General features: G+C 43.4%; 1 protein-coding gene across 1 annotated transcript in view; it reads right to left on the minus strand.

Annotated features, from left to right (window-relative positions):
• LOC111977709 (attractin-like protein 1) overlaps window positions 1–24,507 on the minus strand; it is a 341,451-nt gene that overhangs the window by 195,179 nt on the left and 121,765 nt on the right. Inside the window, 3 exon segments of the mRNA XM_070448549.1 lie at window positions 2,576–2,669; window positions 20,298–20,435; window positions 20,690–20,926. Of these exon segments, the coding sequence (XP_070304650.1) occupies window positions 2,576–2,669; window positions 20,298–20,435; window positions 20,690–20,926 (469 nt within the window).

Below are 24,507 nucleotides of genomic sequence, written 5' to 3' on the forward strand. Positions count from 1 at the left end.
GAGTCATGAATCTACTGTAAACAACCAATTTGGTTTAGATTGAAAAGGGTGGAAAAACTAGGACTTGGAAAGCTTTTCAATAGATGTTGGAACATTGCTGTGGGGACAAGAGCATTAGTGAGGTTGGGCACTAATGTGGGAGATTAGGCCTGGTTTGCAGTCGGAGTTCCAATTCATCCCAAAGGTGTTCGATCGGGTTGAGGTCAGGGCTCTGTGCAGGCCAGTCAAGTTCTTCCACAACGATCTCGACAAACCATTTCTGTATGTACTTCGCTTTGTGGACGGAGGCATTGTTATGCTGAAATAGGAAAGGGCCTTCCCCAAACTGTTGCCACAAAGTTAGAAGCACAGAATCGTCCAGACTGTCATTGTGTGCTGTAGCATTAAGATTTCCCTTCACTGGAACTATGCGTTCTAGCCCGAACCATGAAAAACAGCTCCAGACCATTATTACTGCTTCAACAAACCTTACAGTTGGCACTATGCATTTTGGCAGGTAGCGTTCTCCTGGCATCCATCAAACCCAGATTCATCAATCCAGAGAATGCGTTTCCACTGCTCCAGAGTCAAATGGTGGTGAGCTTTACACCTGCAGTCAGGTCAAGACCCTGGTGAAGATGATGAGCATGCAGATGAGCTTCCCTGAGACGATTTCTGACAGCTTGTGCAGAAATTCTTCGGTTGTGCAAAACCACAGTTTCACCAGCTGTCCTGGTGGCTCGTCTCAAACCATCCCGTAGGTGAAGAAGCTGAATGCGGAGGTCCTGGACTGGCGTGGTTACATGTGGTCTGTGGTTGTGAGGCCGGTTGAACGTAATGCCAAATTCTCTAAAACGACGTTGGAGACAGCTTATGGTAGAGAAATTCACATTCAATTATCTGGCAACAGCTCTGGTGGACATTCCTTCAGTCAGCATGCCAATTGCATGCTCCCTCAACTTGAGACATCTGTGGCATTGTGTTGTGTGACAAAACTGCACATTTTCGAGTGGCCAGTTATTGTCCCCAGCACAAGGTGCACATGTGTAATGATCATGCTGTTAAATCAGTTCATTGATATGCCACAACTGTCAGGTGGATGGATTATCTTGGCAAATGAGAAATGCTCACTAACAGGGATGTAAAAAAAATATGTGCACCAAATTTGAGAGAAATGTGTTATTTTGTGTGTATGGAACATTTCTGGGATCTTTTATTTCAGCTCATGAAACGAACACCTTACATGTTGCATTTATACTTTTGTTCAGTATATTATGACCACTCTGTGGAAATCTGAGACTCTCATGAACACAATGGTGTTCTCCGTTTTGCCATTGGACGCTCTCAAGCCTCACAAGACTCATCTGAAGGTCCCCAGTACCAGTTTTAAAAAATGAATGGAAGTATATATGGAGATATTTATCCCCTTATTTTAGGCATTCAACTACATGTAAAAAGACATTTCAAAAAATGTCTCCTGATCTTTCTTATCTCTCTCAGATATAGGACAGACACTGCAAAACAAAGTTCCTTTAGATTTTGGGGGGGACTATCTGTTGTTTCATGTAGTGAATCTGTTATTCAATGCATTTCTATTGGCTAATAGCAGTAATGCCAAATTCAGTGTTTCATCCAATCATTTTTGTATATATTATATATTTTTATACCTTAAGGGGACTTAAAATTCTAAATCAAATAGCTAAACGATTGTTGGTATGACCATCTTAAAACAATGCCATATGTTAGCTTAGAACCAACCCTCCCCTCCACCGGCTTAGACAGGGCTTCGACTCTAGACTCTAGAGGGTTAATAGAGAGTGTGCATGCACGTGTGAGCAACGCAGGAGACTGCACAGCATGTCAGTCCTGTAAAGGGAGCAAAGGTCAGATGGTAATGATGAGAGATGTCCCATTTGCAAAACAAAACCTTTTCACTCGTATTCAAAGCACTGCTATAAAATACACATGCAAACATGATTTCACATTCACAGAGAGACTATTCTACACAATATATGCATGCAGACTTACTTTCTTCATCAATCTCTCAATCCCTCAAAGACACGTGCATGCAAACTCACACACGCGCACGTGCGCACACACGCACGCACACAGGCACCTTCCAGAGTTGAGTAGACCTCATTAGAACACCACAGTGCCAGTGGTAGCAGTGCACTCCTCCACTCCTCTACTCCCAGATTTATTGATGCAGCATTTTTCACCCTGCCTTTACCGCGCCAGTGAAGGCACTTTGGGGTATTATAGTGCTGCAGAAGGCCGGCCTGGCACTCAGATGGCAAAAACACAGTGGGTGCTGTGGCCCCTGTGCCAACCCCCATTACTGGTACTAAAGCCTGGGCTTGAAGGCCCTAAACGCAAATTAACAGAGAGCCAAATTGCTGACACTGAGACTCAAAGGTTCAGAGCGAGTACAGCCCCACATCTCATCCACAGCTAGAGACGACCAGGTCAAACAGTAGTAGTGGGATATACCGTTAACATGGTAGGAGCTAAAATCATCCTATGTATTGCTGTTGTGGTGGAATGATGCAAAAGGGTTGATAAGGAAGTGTGCTAAGACAAAATACATCATACTTACAGCTGGCACTGGTCTCCCTTGATCCCCTTGGTTTGACAGTAACATTTCCCTGTCGACACCTGACATAGATTGGCATGTCCGTTGCACTTGCAAGCTGCCATGATCAAATAAAACAAAGGGAGGAGAAAGAAAGAGAGAGGAGAGCAGGGGAGAGAGGAGAAAGAGGACAACACTGTCAGTCTTCTCACAATGATGCACAACACACAAACCTGTGAGTCAAACCTGTAAGTCAGTGAGTCAGACAGGAGAGTGACAGGGCTGAACATGGGCCTGAGCTCTCGGGCGAATCTGACATCTTCCTGGACTGTTCTGTTTATGTCTAAACACCACTCTCTGGTGGAAAAGGGGTCAACACTGGTGTCCTCACCTAATAAAATCAGTGACCTTGGGTTAGCCAGAGGGGAGTGACAGTGAGTCACATAATGTGATAGTTGCAGAGGACAAAACAGCATTGAATATAAACATATTGCACACTCAAGAGCAACATTAGGCAGATACAGTTTGAATGTTTACAGCAAGTCAATGTTTAAATCATGACTGTTAGCGTCTGTATATATGCTGACCCGAAACCTTGGGGATAAAATGATCAGTTGAAATTGCATGTGTATGTCAAAAAATGATGGGACTGGGGAGTGTGTTTATAGTTACTCATTCTGAGTGGTCTGATCGAGAGAATGCAGAGGAAATGGATAGAACGCTGTTTCAGAGCAATGAGGTCAAGGTAACCTGGGGCAGAGAGGGCATAATGAGGACAAAATACTCTTAAGCCATTATATGAGTGAGTCTAAGTACATGATTCCATAGAAGGGTCATTTGGAGGAAGGGCTGTTGACATATACACAACACAAAGGTATGTGGACAACCCTTAAAATGTGTGGATTCGGCTATTTCAGCCACACCCGTTGCTGACAGGTGTATAAAATCTAGCACACCGCCATGCAATCTCCATAGACAAACATTGGCAGGAGAATGGCCTGTACTGAAGAGCTCAGTGATTTTCAACGTGGCACCGTCATAGGATGCCACCTTTCCAACAAGTCAGTTTGTAAAATTTCTGCCCCGCTAGAGCTGCCCTGGTCAACTGTAAGTGCTGTTATTGTGAAGTGGAAATGTCTAGGAGCAACAACGGCTCAGCCGCCAAGTGTTAGGACATTCAAGCTCACAGAACGGGACTGCTTAGTACTGAAGTGCATAGCGTGTAAAAAATCATCTGTCCTCGGTTGCACAACTCACTACAGAGTTCCAACCTGCCTCTGGAAGCCACGTCAGCACAATAACTGTTTGTCGGGAGCTTCCTGAAATGGGTTTCCATGGCAGAGCAGCCGCACACAAGCCTAAGATCACCATGCGCAATGCCAAGCGTCGGCTGGATTGGTGTAAGCTCGCCGCCATTGGACTCTGGAGCAGTGGAAACGCGTTCTCTGGAGTAATGAATCACGCTTCACCATCTGACCCAAATCTGGGTTTGGTGGATGCCAGAAGAACACTACCTGCCCGAATGCATAGTGCCAACTGTAAAGTTTGGTGGATGAGGAATAATGGTCTGGGGCTGTTTTTCATGGTTCAGGTTAGGCCCCTTAGTGCCAGTGAAGGGAAATTTTAACGCCACAGCGTTCAATGACATTCTAGACAATGCTGTGCTTCCAACTTTGTGGCAACAGTTTGGGGAAGGCCCTTCCTGTTTCAGCATGACAATGCCTCCATGAACAAAGCAAGGTCCATATAGAAATGGTTTGTCGAGATCCGTGTGGAAAAACTTGACTGGAGTGCACAGAGCCCTGACCTGAACCCCATTGAACACCTTTGGGATGAATTGGAACACCGACTGCCAGGCCTAATCATCCAACATCAGTGACCGACCTCACTAATGCTCTTGTGGATGAATGGAAGCAAGTCCCTGCAGCAATGTTCCAATATATAGTGGAAAGCCTTCCCAGAAGAGTGGAGGCTGTTATAGCAGCAAAAGGGGAGACCAACTCCATGTTAATGCCATGATTTTGGAATGAGATGTTCGACGATCAGGTGTCCACATACTTTTTGCCATGTAGTGTATTTTACATGTGTATCTTAAATCATAATAGAGAAATAATTTATTGTTGGAATATTTGTGAAACATTATGGAGTCTTAAATGAGGCCTGGGTAAGCCAAAATATCACAAATCGTCTAACTTTAATTAAGTATTTCTCAATTATGCTTTAAGATACACATGTCAAATAAATGATCTCTGACTCATCCAGCTCCTGACAGAAGTTTGACAGGTATTACTCCAGATATAACAGTCTGTTCTCAAAGTACATAGGCAACTACTTTCACTCTCTCAGAAACTTTGCCAAAACCAACAACAAACAGTTCCACCCATAGTGACGAATCATCAGGACAAAAACAACACATTGCATAGAGCCTTAGAAATATCCCATTAAAACTTGACTTTCACACAAAGTATAGACAGACCCTTAAGGACCACTGTGATATCCCTGACACTGGCAAGAAAAACTAGACCATCCTCGTCCTTCTCCATACTGCTGTTCTGTAGGAGGCACGGAACCCAGTGAAGTGCACCACTAACTAACTACTGCAGCAGTAGAGACATGCCACTTCAATTCCACTGTCTGTCCTATTTTCAGAGAAACACAGAGAGATCAAAATAATGGAATTAACAGGGAAAATACAATGAGGATTCTGTGTTGGGAGGCAGTGCAGCTTGTTAGCTTTTCATCTTTGGGGCATATGCTCTACGAGCGGTAGCTCTCTCTGTGCATCCCAGCGCAAATTCCCAAATGGAGCTCTCCCCCTCCTCCATCTCTCCCTCCCTCTTTTGAACAAAGCCAAATAGAGAAGTTTGACAAAGAGATGTATTGTATTTTTTCATCTTTAATCAGATGTAACTGACCCAATTAAAGAAGCTGACACAGAGACAATGTAAGATAGCTCTCAGTAAATATTGTTTCATGATACTATTCCCTTGACAGCAAAGTTAGTATTTTCCGTACAATGAGATGTTTTGGTATTTGGTATTTTATTAGGATACACTGCCCTCTCTCACAGCCCTAGTGGTATCTGTACTACAGCATAACATAAACACGCTATCAAACATACCCAAACACATCCCACACTTCCATAACCAGATACTTGTTCACACACACCGACACAAGATGAAATGCCTCCTCTCACACAGTCATACCAAAAACAAAAAAGCATAAATATATTTTTGTGATTCAGCTATACCGTATTTGCATTGTAAGTTTTTGAAAACAGTAAGACAAGGGATTTACTCAGTTGGAATTATGCCTAGCTACACAGACAGTTTAGGACTAATGTAATACTGTATGCAGTACTCTGGCTCAATGTAAGCATTAAGAATGTTCTAACATTCAGGCTTAGTGTAGATGATGTATGATACATTGCCAATCGAGGAAAATCTGATAGCAGCCACAATGAAAATAGAAATTGGATAAACAGAATGAATGATCATTGGCCCAGTGCATGTATAGCTCTGTGACTACATTGTCAAACTTCCAAAGTGTCTAGTATGCATAGTATTAACAGGGGGTTAGCTCTTGTAGGCTGTGCTGTAGAGACAGGGAGCAGCCTGCAGCTGTAGAGCTCCTCTCCTCTCTGTGCAGAGCAGACACTGATATGATTTATGGTTAAATTAGGATCTGTATAAAATGTACTATCATAATAGGAGCAGAGCAGTGTGCTTCAGGAGCTGCTGTTGAAGCACTTAGACAGGAAGATGTGGGGAGCATGGACTGACTCAACACCACTACAACAGGGTCTACTGCAGATATACATACACATACACGCACACTGATACACACACACACACACTCGGAACTATATACATGAACCTAAACGGACAAGGAACAAACAAGCACACTCTTGTGCCTATGCTTGTGGAAACATAAATATAGTGTACAGTACATACACAAATGCATATGAGCAGACTCACAGCCCTGACCCTCACTTTACTCTTGTAAAACGGTGGTTGTCTACGGGTACTGCTTCTAAAGTTCTCAACAACTGACACATCTACGCATACCAGCAGGAGAAACCACAATGTATCTCTTAGAATGCTGAGACACAATGCAGCTCACACTTCTGAGCCAAGTTCTGAGACAACAAGCTGTGATAGCTAGCTGATTGGCTACAAAGGCTGGTCTGACACACCTGAGCCTTCCATACTGCACACTCTGGTCCTGTGAGACTTGCCACGTCGTAGATTGTGTGTCCCTATAGTGTAACACTGTGTGGTGCATGGTGGCATACAGGTAGCAGTGGTGTCTAATGACATTCACTGTCAGTCCCTCTGGGGCCCTCCTTTTGCTGAGGTTCACACACACTAAGTTCTAAAAATGAAAGGAGAAAAAAAGTGTCTTCGAGGTAGCTTTGCGGGGCAGAAATACTGGACTAAGAAGTAATTGCAGAACCCATTGATGTGATTAAAAATAGTTTCGTGCCAATTTAGCAGATTTAACACTGTAACCAGCTCACAGGGCTTCAGAGTTTGCCTGTTTAAAACCTTGCCTGTTAAATCAGCCATTGATTCAGGCCAGAGAATCCAGGTGAGTGGACTCAATATAATAAATTAGACAATTAAGCACCAGGGGGAAACTAGCCTAAGACTCCTTCTAGCCATCTAGGACTAGAGTTGAAGTCACCTGCTGGAAACTGATTGATTTCTAACAAGGTGGAACAGTACCCTAATCCCTTATATGCTCCCTGGCTAGATCAATTACATTTACAGTGGGTATGCCTGCATTTGGCTGCTCATCCATTCATTCAACATGGCATGTGCCACTGCTAGTTATTTACCACACTAAAACCTCTTTTGATTGAGTATGCCTTGAAAACAGTATTGCATTAGGAGCCACTAAACTCTGATGCGTGGGAGGCTATTGGATGTGAAAAAGCATCACACACCATATTTTCTGCTGACAACGCAAAAATAAGATACCCCAAAAAAATCCTCTAACCAAGGAGCGGATTTGATATAAATCATATTTCCCATTCCTCGTGCAAGCCCCTGCAGAGCCTACAATTTCTCACCCCACTGCATCCTGCATCTGTGCGTAAGAGACAGCAGATATAATGCACATACACGACAATGGAGTCTGTGTGTGTGTGTGTGTGTGTGTGTGTGTGTGTGTGTGTGTGTGTGTGTTGGTTCTTCTACCCTTGTGGGGACCAAGAATCACAAAAAGGCCCCACAAGAATAGTAAAACAAGGAAAATGCTCCCCTTTGCACATTAGGACAAGGGCTATTTTAAGCTTAGGGGTTTGGGTTAAGGTTAGGAATTGGGTTTTGGTTACAGGTTAAACCTGCAATATGCAACTTTTTGGGCGACCCGACCAAATTCATATAGAAATGTTATAGATCTTTCATTCTCATTGAACACAAGTCTAAGGAGCGGTAGATCTGTTCTATGTGCGCTATTTCTATGCTGCCCATTCTTAAGTTTAGTTTTTGCGTCATTTACTTTCGGTTTTGTACACCAGCTTCAAACAGCAAAAAATATTTAAAGTTATGAAACATACAGTATATTTCACAGCAGTTTAGATGGTACAATGATTCTCGTCACTATACTTGCTTGTTAATCACAAACTAAAATTAGGCAAACTATTAGAATTTTAGCAACCAGGAAATGGCGGAGCAATTTCTGCTTAGTGCACCTTTAAGGTTAGGGTTAGGGAAAATAGGAATTTGAATCGAAATTCATTTTAGGTCCCCATGTGTGTTGTTGTGTGTTGTTGTTTTAATTATTGTGTTACATAAACCAGGATTCCATCCAACCTACATGTCGGTAAAAAGATGTCATGACAGGCCTGATAGAAACAGCAAATGTGTCTGTAAACTTTGCAAATGTCCCCCCACAAAATACAATAGACAAAGTGAGATCTTTTTGTGTCAGTAAAACTAATTATGGGAGAAATGGTGGTGGAAACGCCTTTATGTGCAAATATTGATATAATAACCATTATATAGGAGTAAACTTGGAGTCACGCGATGAGATGTTGTGTGGTACTCCCACTACGACTCAAGAAAGCATGCAGTTTATTAGGCTACAAATTAAATAAGTTATGATAAACTTCACAGGCTGGTGAAAGTGCACAAATAAAATATCAAATCTAATTCTATTTGTCACATGCGCCGAATACAACAGGTGTAGACCTTACCGTGAAATGCTTACTTACAAGCCCTTAAAACCAACAACACATTTCAAGAAATAGAGTTAAGAAAATATTTACAAAATAAACTAAAGAAAAAAATCGAATCAAATCAAAAAGTAACACAAGAAAATTATAAAAGAATAATGAGGCTATATACAGGGGGTACCGGTACCGAGTCAATGTGGGGGTACAAGTTAGTCGAGGTCATTTGTAAAGTGACTATGCATAGATAATAAACAGCGAGTAGCAGCAGTGTAAAAACAGAGAGGGGGGGTGGTAGCAGAGAGAACAGTCTATGAATTCGGTGAATGGAGTCTTTCACAATTTTTGGGCCTTCCTCTGACACTGCCTAATATGTAGGTCCTGGATGGCAGGAAGCTTGGCCCCAGCGATGTACTGGGCCGTACGCACTACCCTCTGTAGCGCCTTACGGTCAGATGCCTAGCAGTTGCCATACCAGGCGGTGATGCAACCGGTCAAGGTGCTCTCGATGGTGCAGCTGTGGAACTGGGGACCCATGCCAAATCGTTTCAGTCTTCTGAGGGGGAAAAGGTGTTGTCGTGCCATCTCACAACTGTCTTGGTGTGTTTGGACCATGATAGTTTGTTGGTGATGTGGACACCAAAGAACTTGAAACTCTGGACCCACTCCACTACAGCCCTGTCGATGTTAATGGGGGCCTGTTCAGCCCTCCTTTTCCTATAGGCCACGATCAGCTCCTTAGTCTTTCTCACATTGAGGGAGAGATTGTTGTCCTGGCACCACACTGCCAGGTCTCTGACCTCCCTATAGGCTGTCTCATCGTTGTCGGTGATCAGGTTGTGTGTCAGCAAACTTAATTATGGTGTTGAAGTTGTGCTTGGGCACGCAGTCGTGGGTGAACAGGGAGTACAGGAGGAGAATAAGCATGCACCCCTGATGATGAGCTTGATGCTCCTTTCCAATAAATATCTAGGGTCTTAGTCTGGTGACATAACGATCGATGCTTGGCTGACATTTGATAAATAAAAATGATCTCAAACATTATGCGGATTTAGAATATTAGCATGAAAATCTGTCGTCAATTGGATGGAAACCTAGCTATAGAGACCAAAGCATTGACTGAAATCTTGATCCTAGTACTTGGTCGGCAAGTTTTTTTCATGGATGACCATGGTAATAAATGCACTTCTTTTAATTGACGATTTACTATTCACCTCACAAGACAAAAGCTAAAGCAACATAACCTCAATCCAAAGGAATAAATCATTTTCCTTGCACTGCACTGACCACACCTCGCATAACCATCTACCCCCTCTCACTTTTCTGTACTCCCCAATCCCCTCCACCTCCCATCTCCTCCCTTCCCATGTCTCTTTTAAGTTGTGAGGAGCTGACCCCTGCCAGCCGTCACTGCTTGTCAACCCTCTAATTGACACTTAAATCCTCTGTGTTTAGCTGGAGCTCCACAGTGGAAAATAATACTGCAGGAAGTTTCTATAGGAACCACCAGGCTGATATACCCTCAGCTACACCCACTATACCTTAGAACCTATAGGCTGAGACTTCTACACATCAGGGTAGAGGAGTTTAATAAGGGTGTGACAGTACAATGGCTCACTGAGACAGAGGTTCAAAATGAATTATATCCTACTCAATCTGTTGAGGTGTCAAACGCCAGGCATGCAGGCATCAACATTATTGACTGATCTCTTTGATTTGAAGAGGAGGAGTTGAAACAACGGTAGTGGCATGTAGCACCCACCACTGCGCGAAGGGTTCAGTCTGCTAACGCTCAGAGTTCCATCAGAACAGGAATGGTACTTGAGTTGTTTTTACTAGCCAGGAGAGCAGGTGAGGCTGCCTTCCAACCCTGCAGTAACTATATCTGGAGTATAGGTGAGGAGGGGGACAGAGGTCTTTCTACACTGATTGTACAAAACATTAAGGACACCTGCTCTTTCCATGACACAGACTGACCAGGTGAAAGGTATGATCCCTTCTTGATGTCACTTGTTAAATAAATTTCAGTCAGTGTAGATGAAGGAGAGGAGACAGGTTAAAGAAGGAGTTTTAAGCCTTGAGATAATTGAGACATGGATTGTGTATGTGTGCCATACAGAGGGAGAATTGCAATGCTGCTGGGTTTTTCACGATCAACAATTGTCCCTGGGTATGGTCCACCACCCAAAGGACAGTGGGAAGCATTGGAGTCAACATGGACCAGCATCCCTGTGGAACACTTTCGACACTCAATATTAGGAAGGTGTTCCTAATGTTTGGTATACTCAGTGTACATGTGTGTTCCTAGTAAACATAAAGCTTTGCAGGTCTTTGAAGACACAGCAGGCCTGTTTGGTTCTCTCCTCTGACTGTTCATCTCCCCGGCCAGCCTTTCAACCTCCTCTCCATTAATCTCCATAGGCCTGCCAGCAAATGACAAGTTCAAATAATCATGTCATGAATAAAATAATTGAATTGGAACCAGGCACAGAAATTGAAATGTGCCAGCATTTTACAGTTCCTTTCTCCTGTCCTTCGAAGCAGTCAAAGGGGCGAGATTATACTGTACTGACTGATGTTGGCAGGCAGCATGGTGTGCCTAGTGTTCAGGATAGCCTGAGTTAAGCCTCCTCTGTGCTGCTGAAGAGATGTATTGACACAACAGCATTAACACACTTCAAATATCATATACAAATATCAAATCAAATCAAATTGTATTTGTCACATGCTCCGAATACAACAGGTGTAGACCTTACTGTGAAATGCTTAATTACAAGCCCGTAAACAACAATGCAGTTTTAAGAAAATATTTACTAAATAAAATAAAATAAATTAAATAATATATACAGGGGGTACCGGTACTGAGTCAATGTGCGGAGGTACAGGTTAGTCGAGGTAATTAGTACATGTAGGTAGGGGTAGTGACTATGCATAGATAATAAACAGCGAGTAGCAGCAGTGTAAAAACAAAGGGGGGGGGCATTTGATTAATTGTTCAGCAGTCTTATTGGCTTGGGGGTAGAAGCTGTTAAGGAGCCTTTTGGACCTAGATTTGTTGCTCCGGTACCGCTTGCCGTTCGGCACCAGAGAGAACAGTCTATGAGTGTGACTGGGGTGATTGGACTCTTTCTGAGAATTCTCTGGGCCTTCCTCTGAAATCATGGAATCTAAACCAGCAACACTGTATGTGCAGGTCTCACACGTTGCAAACAGAGACACTGACTATAACACATCAACCCTCTTCTCTGAAAGTGAGGGTAAATCCTTTATTTTTGATTTAATAGAGGCCTACCAAATCTCTATCTCCGGTTGACAAAGGACCTTCTAGGCAGACGACACAGGTAATTGTAGAGCGGTCTGTCTGTAAAGAGCACGACCTTCACAAATCCTTCAGTAATGAAGGTAAATCTAATAACCCATGTGGATCACAAACGATGCCCGGCTAAACATGATTAAGTGTCACTGAGCATTGCCTATGACATAAGGAGGGGGGCAGCAAGATGTCCAGTGAGCCCTAATGGAGATGTCAGAAAGACAAAAGGGAGGCGATGATGGACAGGAATGGAGAGGCGAGGAGGGGCAAGCTGTTCTGATCCTTCTCTGATAGATCATGTTGATCTTTGTTTGAAGATAATTACATTGTTTTTTGATTGATGTTTGTTTTTAATCAAGCTATTTGTCTAATCCTATCCCTTTTGGAAGGATATAATTTTCTACCTACTTCATAAATCTAAACCATACAGATCTATTGTCATTTGATCACTTCGTTGTCGCAGATCATTTTCTTGCGCAGCAGGAAATGCAAATAGTAGTGTATTCAAGTTTAAAAAGGTATCTAAAGTGTGTAATTTCCACAAAACATTTCTTGATTTGCCCTAATGAAAAAAGTATCAACCCCTACCAAAATGGCCATTAATTATAATCCACATAATTCACATTTCCTGTTGTTGCAGGATTAAGATAGCATATCTGAACACTGTGACTTAGCATTTAGTTCCTAAAACGCTACTTGAAATGGGACAAGTACGCACATCCAGTGTAACATACCTGTGATATGTTATCATGAATAAGCACACATGGCCCCCCACCAGAGACTTTTTCACATTGTCTAGATAAAAAACTAAATGGACATTGCAACCTCATGTCACGCCTCCCACCGAAGGTGGCTCCCCTGCCTGTTCGGGCGGCGCTCAGCGGTCGTCGTCGCCTTTCTACTAGCTGCCACCGATCCCCTTTTCCTTTTCTGTTTGTTATGTCTTATTGGTTGCACCTGTTTCGTGTTTGAGTTTTGATTCAGGACTATTTAAGCCTGTTAGGCCCGCCTGCTTTTGTGCGGGCTTGTTTTCTGTTAGTCGAGGTTTGTTGCGTGTTGTGTTCCCTGTCTGTTTGTGCCCAGTTTTGGGTTGGACACTTTTGATATTCGCCTGTTGTTTTGGGCGTATATTTTGGATACTGCAATAAAGTTCAGTTTCCCCCATTATCCTCTGCTCTCTGCGCTTGACTCTGCACCCACCACTCCTGGCTGTGTGACACCTCAATAAGTGACTCTACACCCACACAACCTCCCGGGATCTGTTTTCTACCATAAGCACTTTAGAATCCATGAATTTCCACTGTGAGCGAGTAGGCTTCTCCCCTGGCCCTGAGAAGAGCCCTGTACGTGTCTCTAGCATATGGTGGAATTACAGCTCCAGACTCCCCTGTTTGGGAGGCGGCACCGATGGGAGTGTTGGTGTTTCAATTGAGGATCTCCATCTAATTAAACATCTTCAACAAAGTTAGAACCAGACATGAGTGGTGCTAAATATCAGCAAAGCTTTTTTCTCACTAGGATAGATTTAGCACGTACATGTCTATCTATGTCCCGGTTGTGTAGACCACGGTTTCTCAAACTCGGTCCTGGGGCCCCCCTGGATGGAAGTTTTGGTTTTTGCCCTAGCACTACACAGCTGATTCAAATAACCAATTCATCATCAAGCTTTGATTATTTGAATCAGCTGTTTAGTGCTAGGGCAAAAAAACTAAACGTGCTGCCAGGGAGGGCCTGGTGTAGACCATAGCTATTTAATGCTTAGCGTGAAACCATCTCTTCTGAGAACTAATCATTTTCTGCTAAAGAGGGTTTGGATTTGGTCTTCTATCTTGCCTTTGTTAGATTGTGAGGAGTTGGCAGTTTGTTGAGATAAAAGGGACTTGCTATTCTGGTTTTAATGATCGTGTAAGGTCAAGGGCTATGAAGGCAGATAAAGGCTCATGACCTCTCTGACATCAATAAGGTCTTGAATATAGAGGGAAAGAGTGAGAGACAGGCCTACTCTCCACACTCAGCAGATTAGTGTATAATAGGAGGGCATCACTCTCCGGTTGATGTATCTGCTAAACTTGACCTGCAGTTTTGACATGGTAACGAGACGCATAATAATTTAACTCCCACCACTCCACATCAGGTTGGCTAACAGGTATGAAATCCTATAGCAGTAGATACCTTTTCCAGATCAGAGCGCTGTGTGTGTGTGTGTGTGTGTGTGTGTGTGTGTGTGTGTGTGTGTGTGTGTGTGTCTGTGGTGTCTGTGTGTTGTGTGTCTGTGTGTCTGTGTGTCTGTGTGTGTGTCGTGTGAATGTATGAGCAGTGGCCAGAAATACGGCCGCTGGAGTGGAATTGACTGGACAGCATGAAGCTGCTGGAGTGGGATTGATTGGACAGCATGAGGCTGCTGGAGTGGGATTGACTGGACAGCATGAGGCTGCTGGAAGGGTGCTCTACTGGCATGCGCATTCCTGGCCTGGTACGCATACACACATTTTTTTCACATGATGTAGGCATTAATACAAATGTACAGTACCCTGACTCAAGCGTTCACATTCTGCATGGATTCACACACAACAGCGTCCTTCCACACTCAACATGACAGCCACTAATTTATACCCCGCCACTGCCAAAAGGTGTGTGTGTGTGTGTGTGTGTGTGTGTGTGTGTGGTGTGTGTGTGTGTGTGTGTGTGTGTGTGTGTGTGTGTGTGTGTGTTGTGTGGTGTGTGGTGTGTGTGTGTGTGTATACCTGTGGTTTCATGGTGTCGTTTCCACCTCAAAAAGCACAAGAAAGAGGATCTCAACATCCACCATCTTAGATTGTCCTGAAATCATTTCTGTAGTTAGAAACAGATAAGATAAGCATTCCTGCAACATTATTTTGTTGAAAGAACATTTGAACTCTATAGAAATTAAGCTAATTGATTGCACCCAAATTGGCCATTTCAATATATTTGATTCATGTAATAGTCAGTAAATATAGTACCCAGCATGCCATTTGGACCAAACCTCTTCTTAATAATGATTAGAAAATGGTCAAAAGCAACCCACGGACCACCTAAACCACACACCAAGCCCACCCCAATGGCCAGTATATAGTATCAGTTCACTATGTCTGACATGTAGTATGAAGCTGCGGCTAGGAGTATTGTTTCTTCATACTATGTAATCTATTCTCAGTGAATTTGGTGATGGTTATTTTCCCCTTTTCAGAGAAATGTGTCATTGAAGTTGTCATACAACCTGATATTACCAGGGGCTGACGACTAGATGGTGCTGTTCCTGCTATTAGATTTAAAAAGTGTGAATCATTTTGACCCCCTTCAATGTTAATTCATGACTGAACCTTTAAATGATGATTTATAAATGTAGAGTGAAGGTTTACTGTTAGAACAATGTATTTGCCCAAATACATCTCAAATTAAAAAAAATTGAAAACAGCTCGAGCACTACTCATTCCTCATTTCCTTCTTTCCCTTTATTTTCTTTCTTCAGTGCATATTTTATTGCAGTGATGACGCTACATGCCAAATGATATTGGTGACCACTTGCAGTGGTTGGTGCATTATGGGATACCTCTGAATTTTGCCAATGAAGCCCTTTATCTACTTCTACAGAGTCAGATGTCTCTGTGTCCAGTATGAAGTAATTTAGAGGTAGTTTCAAGAGCCAATGCTAACTGGCGTTAGCACAATGACTGGAAGTCTATGGGTATCAGATGATACTTGTTTTTGGTACATAACATGTGTCCTCTCTGTTTCGCCAATAAATGCTAATGCTAATCTGCAGGAATGCTAATCTAATAACGCTAATATTGTTTCTAACTGCAGAAACTATTTCAGAACAATCAGAGATGGTGGGGGTCATGGCTTGCTGAAATGACATGGAACAACCCATATGTGTTTCGAGAGAAATGAAGAGAGAACCGGGGAGAAAGAGAAAGCAGAAGAGAGAGGATGAACCAAAAAGTCTAGAAAAAAGGGGGAAGGATGTTGAAGTAGGCTACTCCTGCATGCAAGATTAATGAAAGGCAATAACAAGAAAATTCTGCATGAGATCTTAGTGGTTTGGGAAACACTGTGAGATTTGAATACCATTACACAGAAAGGTTAGCGGGCAAACAACACAATATGAATTTATGAATCCCCTCAAGAGCAATTTAGGCGTCAATGAGAGCACAAAACCACAACAGAAAAACCAACAAGCCATTCACGGTTGGAGACCATTAAACAAACAGGCAGGGAGAGACAGAAAAACAGAAATACAGACAGACAAACAGACAGACAGACAGACAGACACAGAAAGACAGACAGAAAGCGAGAGAGACTGACAGACAGACCATCCAACCAACCGACAGACAGACATGTCTCTACATCACATGTAGAGACTCCGGGCCTGTGGAGGACAAGTTGGCTAAAGGGGCTCTCCTACGGTCTGTAATGGAATTCACCAGGCTAGCACAGTGTGCCATATCCAAAAGCAATAAAAAACATTTTAATTGAACTCTGCAGTGCTGGCTTCATGCAAGGAGAAGGAGGAATAAAGAGACGGAGAGAAGGAGAGAGAGGCAGACTAAAAGAACAACAACCAACAGCTTGCTGGGGCTCCCTGTGTGTCTTTTGTGTGACTGTGTACCTACAGTGCAGTTAGCGTACAAAAACACACTGGAAGTCAGACTTATTACGCTGGCACAAAGAACTAAGTAGGGCAACCAGAAGTTCCCAGAAGAGTGTTACACAAGTACAAGTACTACTGCAGCTGTAGTTAAGGAGAAACAGATTTAGTCATGGCTACCATAACACGAGAGCAAATGCTAACCATGGCACATTGCATCAACCAGGTTTACAGTAGATCAGGCAACACTGGATGCCTTACTTGTACAGTCGTGGCCAAAAGTTTTGAGAATGACACAAATATTAATTTTCACAAAGTCTGCTGTCTCAGTTTGTATGATGGCAATTTGCATATACTCCAGAATGTTATGAAGAGTGATCAGATGAGTTGCAATTAATTGCAAAGTCCCTCTTTGCCATGCAAATGAACTGAATCCCCCAAAAAACATTTCCACTGCATGTCAGCCCTGCCACAAAAGGACCAGCTGACATCATTTCAGTGATTCTCTCTTTAACACAAGTGTGAGTGTTGACGAGGAAAAGGCTGGAGATCACTCTGTCATGCTGATTGAGTTTGAATAACAGACTGGAAGCTTCAAATGGAGGGTGGTGCTTGGAACCATTGTTCTTCCTCTGTCAACGATGGTTACCTGCAAGGAAACACATGCCGTCATCATTGCTTTGCACAAAAAGGGCTTCACAGGCAAGGATATTGCTGCAGGTAAGATTGCACCTAAATCAACCATTTATCGGATCATCAAGAACTACAAGGAGAGCAGTTCAATTGTTGTTAAGAAGGCTTCAGGGTGCCCAAGAAAGTCCAGCAAGCACCAGGACCGTCTCCTAAAGTTGATTCAGCTGCGGGATCGGGGCACCACCAGTACAGAGCTTGCTCAGGAATGGCAGCAGGCAGGTGTGAGTGCATCTGCACGCAGTGAGGCGAAGACTTTTGGTGGATGGGCTGGTGTCAAGAAGGGCAGCAAAGAAGCCACTTCTCTCCAGGAAAAACATCAGGGACAGACTGATATTCTGCAAAGGGTACAGGGATTGGACCGCTAAGGACTGGGCTAAAGTCATTTTCTCTGATGAATCCCCTTTCCGATTGTTTGGGGCATCCGGAAAAAAGCTTGTCCGGAGAAGACAAGGTGAGCGCTACCATCAGTCCTGTGTCATGCCAACAGTAAAGCTACCTGAGACCATTCATGTGTGGGGTTGCTTCTCAGCCAAGGGAGTGGGCTCACTCACAATTTTGCCTAAGAACACAGCCATGAATAAAGAATGGTACCAACACATCCTCCGAGAGCAACTTCTCCCAACCATCCAGGAACAGTTTGGTGACGAACAATGCCTTTTCCAGCATGATGGARCACCTTGCCATAAGGCAAAAGTGATAACTAAGTGGCTCGGGGAACAAAACATAGATATTTTGGGTCCATGGCCAGGAAACTCCCCAGACCTTAATCCCATTGAGAACTTGTGGTCAATCCTCAAGAGGCAGGAGGACAAACAAAACCCCACAAATTCTGACAAAATCCAGGCATTGATTATGGAAGAATGGGCTGCCATCAGTCAGGATGTGGCCCAGAAGTTAATTGACAGCATGCCAGGGCGGATTGCAGAGGTCTTGAAAAAGAAGGGTCAACACTGCAAATATTGACTCTTTGCATCAACTTCATGTAATTGTCAATAAAAGGCTTTGACACTTATGAAATGCTTGTAATTATACTTCAGTATTCCATAGTAACATCTGACAAAAATGTCTAAAGACACTGAAGCAGCAAACTTTGTGGAAATTAATATTTGTGTCGTTCTCAAAACTTTTGGCCATGACTGTACATTTTGGTATTGTAGTCAACAGAAAGTGTCTGGTATTGTACGTTTTGGTATTGTAGTCAACAGAAAGTGTCTGGTATTGTACGTTTTGGTATTGTAGACAACAGAAAGTGTCTGGGATTGTACGTTTGGTATTGTAGTCAACAGAAAGTGTCTGGTATTGTACGTTTTGGTATTGTAGTCAACAGAAAGTGTCTGGTATTGTACGTTTTGGTATTGTAGTCAACAGAAAGTGTCTGGGATGGTACGTTTTGCTATTGTACAGTAAATTCCCTCACCAAGCTCTATCAAATCTCTACAACCCCAGCACAACATGTTATGTCACCATGCTGGTCTCTTTCAAAAGCCAATTCATATGCACAGCCCACCACAGGCTAGTGCTAAGAGTTTTTCTCTCTCCCACTCAAAGTACTCTCAGCCCCAGAGAGAGGTGTGTTGCAGTGAGTCAAGCCACGCCGTACTGTGCGGTGCGAGACTGGGCTGGACAGGGTGAGCATACGGTTTCAGTGTCTCCACAAGGTGAACCTGTTAGTGAGTCTTGGAGGGCTATTCTCCTCACCATGTAAGTGCTGCATACACACACACACACTCCTTCAAACACACACACACACTGCCCCCTCTCACATTGCACAATGTCTTCATCTATCACGGCCGGGGACACCAGACCGGGCAATCTCTCCTCCTCATGTCTATCCGCCATCTCCCGTTATCATTCTTTCTTCCATTCTTACTCCAAGGGCAGCTCTGCATTCCTCATATTTTAGTTTGATGCCTTGTTGACGTGCTGTCTCGCCCCCCTCTCCTTCAAATCGCTCTCTCTGTCTGATGTCTACTCCTCCAACTCCCCCGCCCCTCCACAATGTAAAGACATGAGGAGAGAAATCCCATTTGGAGCCTAATCTAGTACAGATCAGTGACTCAGAGCCATTAATGCCCAGGTAAATCTTTCTATCCTGCAAGACTGAGGAGTGAAACAGCCTCCACAAGCACACTCCTCAAGAGTCAGCCTGTTAAACAAGCGGCCGTGGTGGGGAGGTATACAACTGACGGACGGGAGTTAATAAATTGCATTTAATCATGACAGCGTTAAACCTGTTGGAGGGAGGGTGATGGAGGGAGGAAAGACAGAAGGGAGGAGAGAGGGAGTATGAGAGAGGAGAGAGGGTGAGCGTATCCCCGGGAGACGCAGAGGGGTGCGCATCTATCAAACGCGCACGGCTCTGTGCTCGTCGCCAGCGGCGGGGGCTGCAGTCAACTTCAGGAAATAAGAAAATGATTAAATGTGATTTAATGTCACGCGCCACGCGGGGAAAAAGCACATCTGTCAGCCGGAGAATGATGTTATTACACCTTCCTCTCTCTCAAGCTCACTCACTTTCTCCTACTCTTTCTATCTCACTATTAGAGTCTACAGTTATCTGTTTCCTCTTTCCATCCTCTTTCTTCCCATCTCTCTTTCTGGCCCTCTCTGTTATTCACCTTGCTCTTTCTTTCCATTTCATACTGAGAGATTCAGAGTGATGGGGTCGTGGATGTACCAGATCAGTGTTTCAAAACGATCGTGACCACTGGACTGGACAGGATTGAAATACTGTAGGAGTTGATAGAACTCTGATTAAACACAGAGCTGCTCAAGCGCCTGTCTACTACACCTTTCAACACAGTCAGAAATACATGTGTCGTTTCTGGCTCTACTGTTGTTCAAACACACTCAAACAGTGTCCTTCACAGAGGATGCACAGATCTGAGCCAAAACCTTTACACACTGCCCCCTCCATTCCACTCTGCTGCACTGCACCCATCACTGTACTTACCCTGGCACTTCCCACCGTTAGTGGGGTCTCCATGGTAACCAGGCATGCAGGTCTGGCACTGCAGTCCAGTGGTCAAGTTCCTGCACTGCTCACAAGCACTACCATTGACACAGGTACTGTGGCCATTACACTGGCAGGCTGGGAAAGAGAGAGAGAGAGAGAGAGATTTACAATGAGTGTTGTTATGTGGAGGGGGTGTATAGCTTTATGTCTGAAGCCAAAGGAATACAATAAACATGTGAATGTATTTATGTTTATTTATGGTTGCATTGAGGTGCTACATGATGGGAGTTGTAATGACTTTTTGTGTGAGCGTAGTTACATGGGTCGACGTACCTAGGTGTATGCATGCATGCGTTTTTCTCTGTGTGTGTGTGTGTGTGTTGACTCACCAGGGCAGTGGATGTAGGCCCAGTCGAACCCTTTATCTCTGGGGCAAAGACCAGGCTCCAGTACCATGTCTCGGTAACTCTCCCTTTCTCTGGTCTGTCTGGAGGGGCTCTTCATGGGCCCGCGGTATGAACCCTCCATACACTGGCCTTTCCCTGTGTTAGTGGGGTCTCCACACCAGCCACATTCTGCCTGATCCAAACACTGGCCACACGTCCTCAGGCCCGAACAGTTCTGAGCTAGAAGGGGAGAATGAGACCAAGAGAGAGAAAGAGATTATTTAGACACATTTACACTGAACAAAAATAAAAACGAAACATGTAAAGTGTTTGTCCCACGTTTCATGAGCTGAAATAAAAGATCCCAGAAATGTTCCATTCGTACAAAAAATGTGTTTACATCCTTGTTAGTGAGAATTTCTCCTTAGCCAAGATAATCCATCCACCTGGCTGATTATACAGCATGATCATTACACAGGTGCAACTTGTGCTGGGAACAATAAAAGGCCACTCTAAAATGTGCAGTTTTGTCACACAACAGAATGCCACAGATGTCTCAAGTTGAGGGAGCGTGCAATTGGCATGCTCCCTCAAACAATTTTTTAAAAATGTTTTATTTCAAAAGCTTCTGAAAGCTCTGCTCATGTTTGTTGGCAAATCCAGTAGACATGTAAAATACAACCACACAATACATTAGATTCAAAAAGGTACCAAAAAGTACAGTAAAAATACACTTCCATCTCTGGAAATGTAAATGGACAAAACAATATAAAATAAAAAAAGGAGGAAAAGTGACATTTGCTCCAAAGGAAAAGAAGTGAGCTCTTCATGGATGAATCCTGGTTTCAACTGTTCTGTGCAGATGGCGTTGTGTGGGCAATAGGTTTGCTGGTGTCAACATTGTGAACAGAGCGTTCCAAGGTGGTGGTGGGGTTATGGTATGGGCAGGCATAAGCTACAGACAACAAACACAATTGCATTTTCATCTGCTGCCATCACTTCATGTTTCAGCATGATAATGCACGGCCCCATGTCGCAAGGATCTGTAAACAATTCCTGGAACCTGAAAATGGCCCAGATCTTCCATGGCCTGCATACTCACCACCCATTGAGCATGTTCGGGATGCTCTGGGCCGACGTGTAAGACAGTGTGTTCCAGTTCCCGCCAATATCCAGCATCTTCGCACAGCCATTGAAGAGGAGTGGGACAACATTCCACAGACCGCAATCAACAGCCCGATCAACTCTATGCGAAGGAGATGTGTCGCGCTGCATGAGGCAAATGGTGGTCACACCAGATACTGAGTGGTTTTCTGATCCACGCCCCTATCTTTTTTGTTTAGGTATTTGTGACCAACAGATGCATATATGTATTCATGTGAAATCCATAGATTAGGGCCTAATGGATTTTTTTCAATAGACTGATTTCCTTACATGAACGGTAAATCTTTGAAATTGTTTCACGTTTTGTTTATATTTTTGTTCAGCGTATTTAGACACATTGTAAAGTCCCTTATAGAATACTTGGCTGCTATTGATAACATTAATCAGTAGTATAAGTAAGCACTGTTACATCCATCCACCTAAACAACACATAAATAAAGTAGACATTTGTTACTCATTACTTAATGAATTCTCTTGGCAGTGGAAGGTAATGCTCTCCAACACTTTCTTAGACAGCCACTGACTCTTAATCTAATAGCCAGCTTATTCATTATTTAATGGATTAGAGGGTGGGGATACATTTACAGTTTTTCATTTAGAGAGAAATGATTCCCAACTTTAGGACAATGGGGTATTTTTGGATTGAAAATGTGTGTTATTGAGCCAAGTTTATCAAGAGCTGCCGAGGTTATCAAGAGCTGCCGAGGTTATCAAGTGCTGCCGAGGTTATCAAGGCTTGAGTTGAAAAAGTGTGTTTATCATAGTGCTGTAAGCTCTTATCACGTACACCCTCTTCACTTTATCTATTGAAAGCTGAACTCTGACTCAGGCCTTCCAACCAAAGAGTGACATTTTGCAAGCATTACATTTTAGCAAACGTGCCTTTGTTCAGTCTATCAGAGAAGGGCGAGGGCTGCGGGTGGCAGCCATATTGGAACCCGTCGGACTGTCTGACAAAAGCAGGTGGTTGACTGACGACAAAGAGTAAAGCCCCTAAGCCTAAGGAGAGGCAAACGTCTGTTCATCCCATAGCCCCAACATAAAGGCCCCCAGGACCAAACACAACTTACATCCGCTTAATGCATTTACTGAACACTAACATGTGCAGCATAGGCACTTTAACAAGAAAGTGAGGGCGTTTGGTCAGTTTAGAGGACAAAGTTAGCTCAAAAAGCCTCTATGGAGGTGCATTTACTCTCCATTATAAACATTTATGTACTGTATGTAACCTTTAAAACGTCCGTGCTTTCAAAGACACTTCTGACGTACATATACATAGAGAGTACCAATTTAGTTAAAGTTACTAAATATAATCTTAACTGCCTGTCCTTGATGAAGCATAGTAGTCACATCACAATAAAGGCTATTTCATTAGTACAACCTGCATCCTCCTTTATACGCTTATACTATTATATATGTTTATACTACTGCTAATACTATTTTATAAACAATTTTTATGTATGTATTTTATACTATGGCTAATACTGCACAATTCAAACACTTGCCCMCCAATCTCCCCTTCCCTGATACATGTGTAAATATTGTACTATAAATTATGCATTACTGTATTATACTTATGCTAAAATGTTTATTCTATTCTACTGAGCCATTTACTTTATGTCCGTGCCCTTATCATTATTACTTCTTATTGTTGTTGCATTGCCGACAAGGAACTTGCAAGTAAGCATTTCCTTGGACGGTTTATACCATGTGTATCCTGTACATACGACCAATAAGATTTAAAACTTGAAATGTTATTACTTCTTTCCAATAGCTTGACCTCTTCTTTCCTAAATTTACATTTACATTTAAGTCATTTAGCAGACGCTCTTATCCAGAGCGACTTACAAGTTGGTGCATTCACCTTATGATATCCAGTGGAACAACCACTTTACAATAGTGCATCTAACTCTTTTAAGGGGGGGGGGGGTTAGAAGGATTACTTTATCCTATCCTAGGTATTCCTTAAAGAGGTGGGGTTTCAGGTGTTTCCGGAAGGTGGTGATTGACTCCGCTGACCTGGCGTCGTGGGGGAGTTTGTTCCACCATTGGGGTGCCAGAGCAGCGAACAGTTTTGACTGGGCTGAGCGGGAGCTGTACTTCCTCAGAGGTAGGGAGGTGAGCAGGCCAGAGGTGGATGAACGCAGTGCCCTTGTTTGGGTGTAGGGCCTGATCAGAGCCTGAAGGTACGGAGGTGCCGTTCCCCTCACAGCTCCGTAGGCAAGCACCATGGTCTTGTAGCGGATGCGAGCTTCAACTGGAAGCCAGTGGAGAGAGCGGAGGAGCGGGGTGACGTGAGAGAACTTGGGAAGGTTGAACACCAGACGGGCTGCGGCGTTCTGGATGAGTTGTAGGGGTTTAATGGCACAGGCAGGGAGCCCAGCCAACAGCGAGTTGCAGTAATCCAGACGGGAGATGACAAGTGCCTGGATTAGGACCTGCGCCGCTTCCTGTGTGAGGCAGGGTCGTACTCTGCGAATGTTGTAGAGCATGAACCTACAGGAACGGGTCACCGCCTTGATGTTAGTTAAATAAATTGAATTCCTTTCCATAAACGTTGTCTCTATTGAGGATACATTGGTATTCATACAATGTTTCTGACATTCAAACAAACAATGTGAAATTACATATTTTACTGCATTCAATGCTTACAAAGA

Source organism: Salvelinus sp. IW2-2015, linkage group LG18 (genome assembly GCF_002910315.2).
Source record: "Salvelinus sp. IW2-2015 linkage group LG18, ASM291031v2, whole genome shotgun sequence".
NCBI lineage: Eukaryota > Metazoa > Chordata > Actinopteri > Salmoniformes > Salmonidae > Salvelinus > Salvelinus sp. IW2-2015.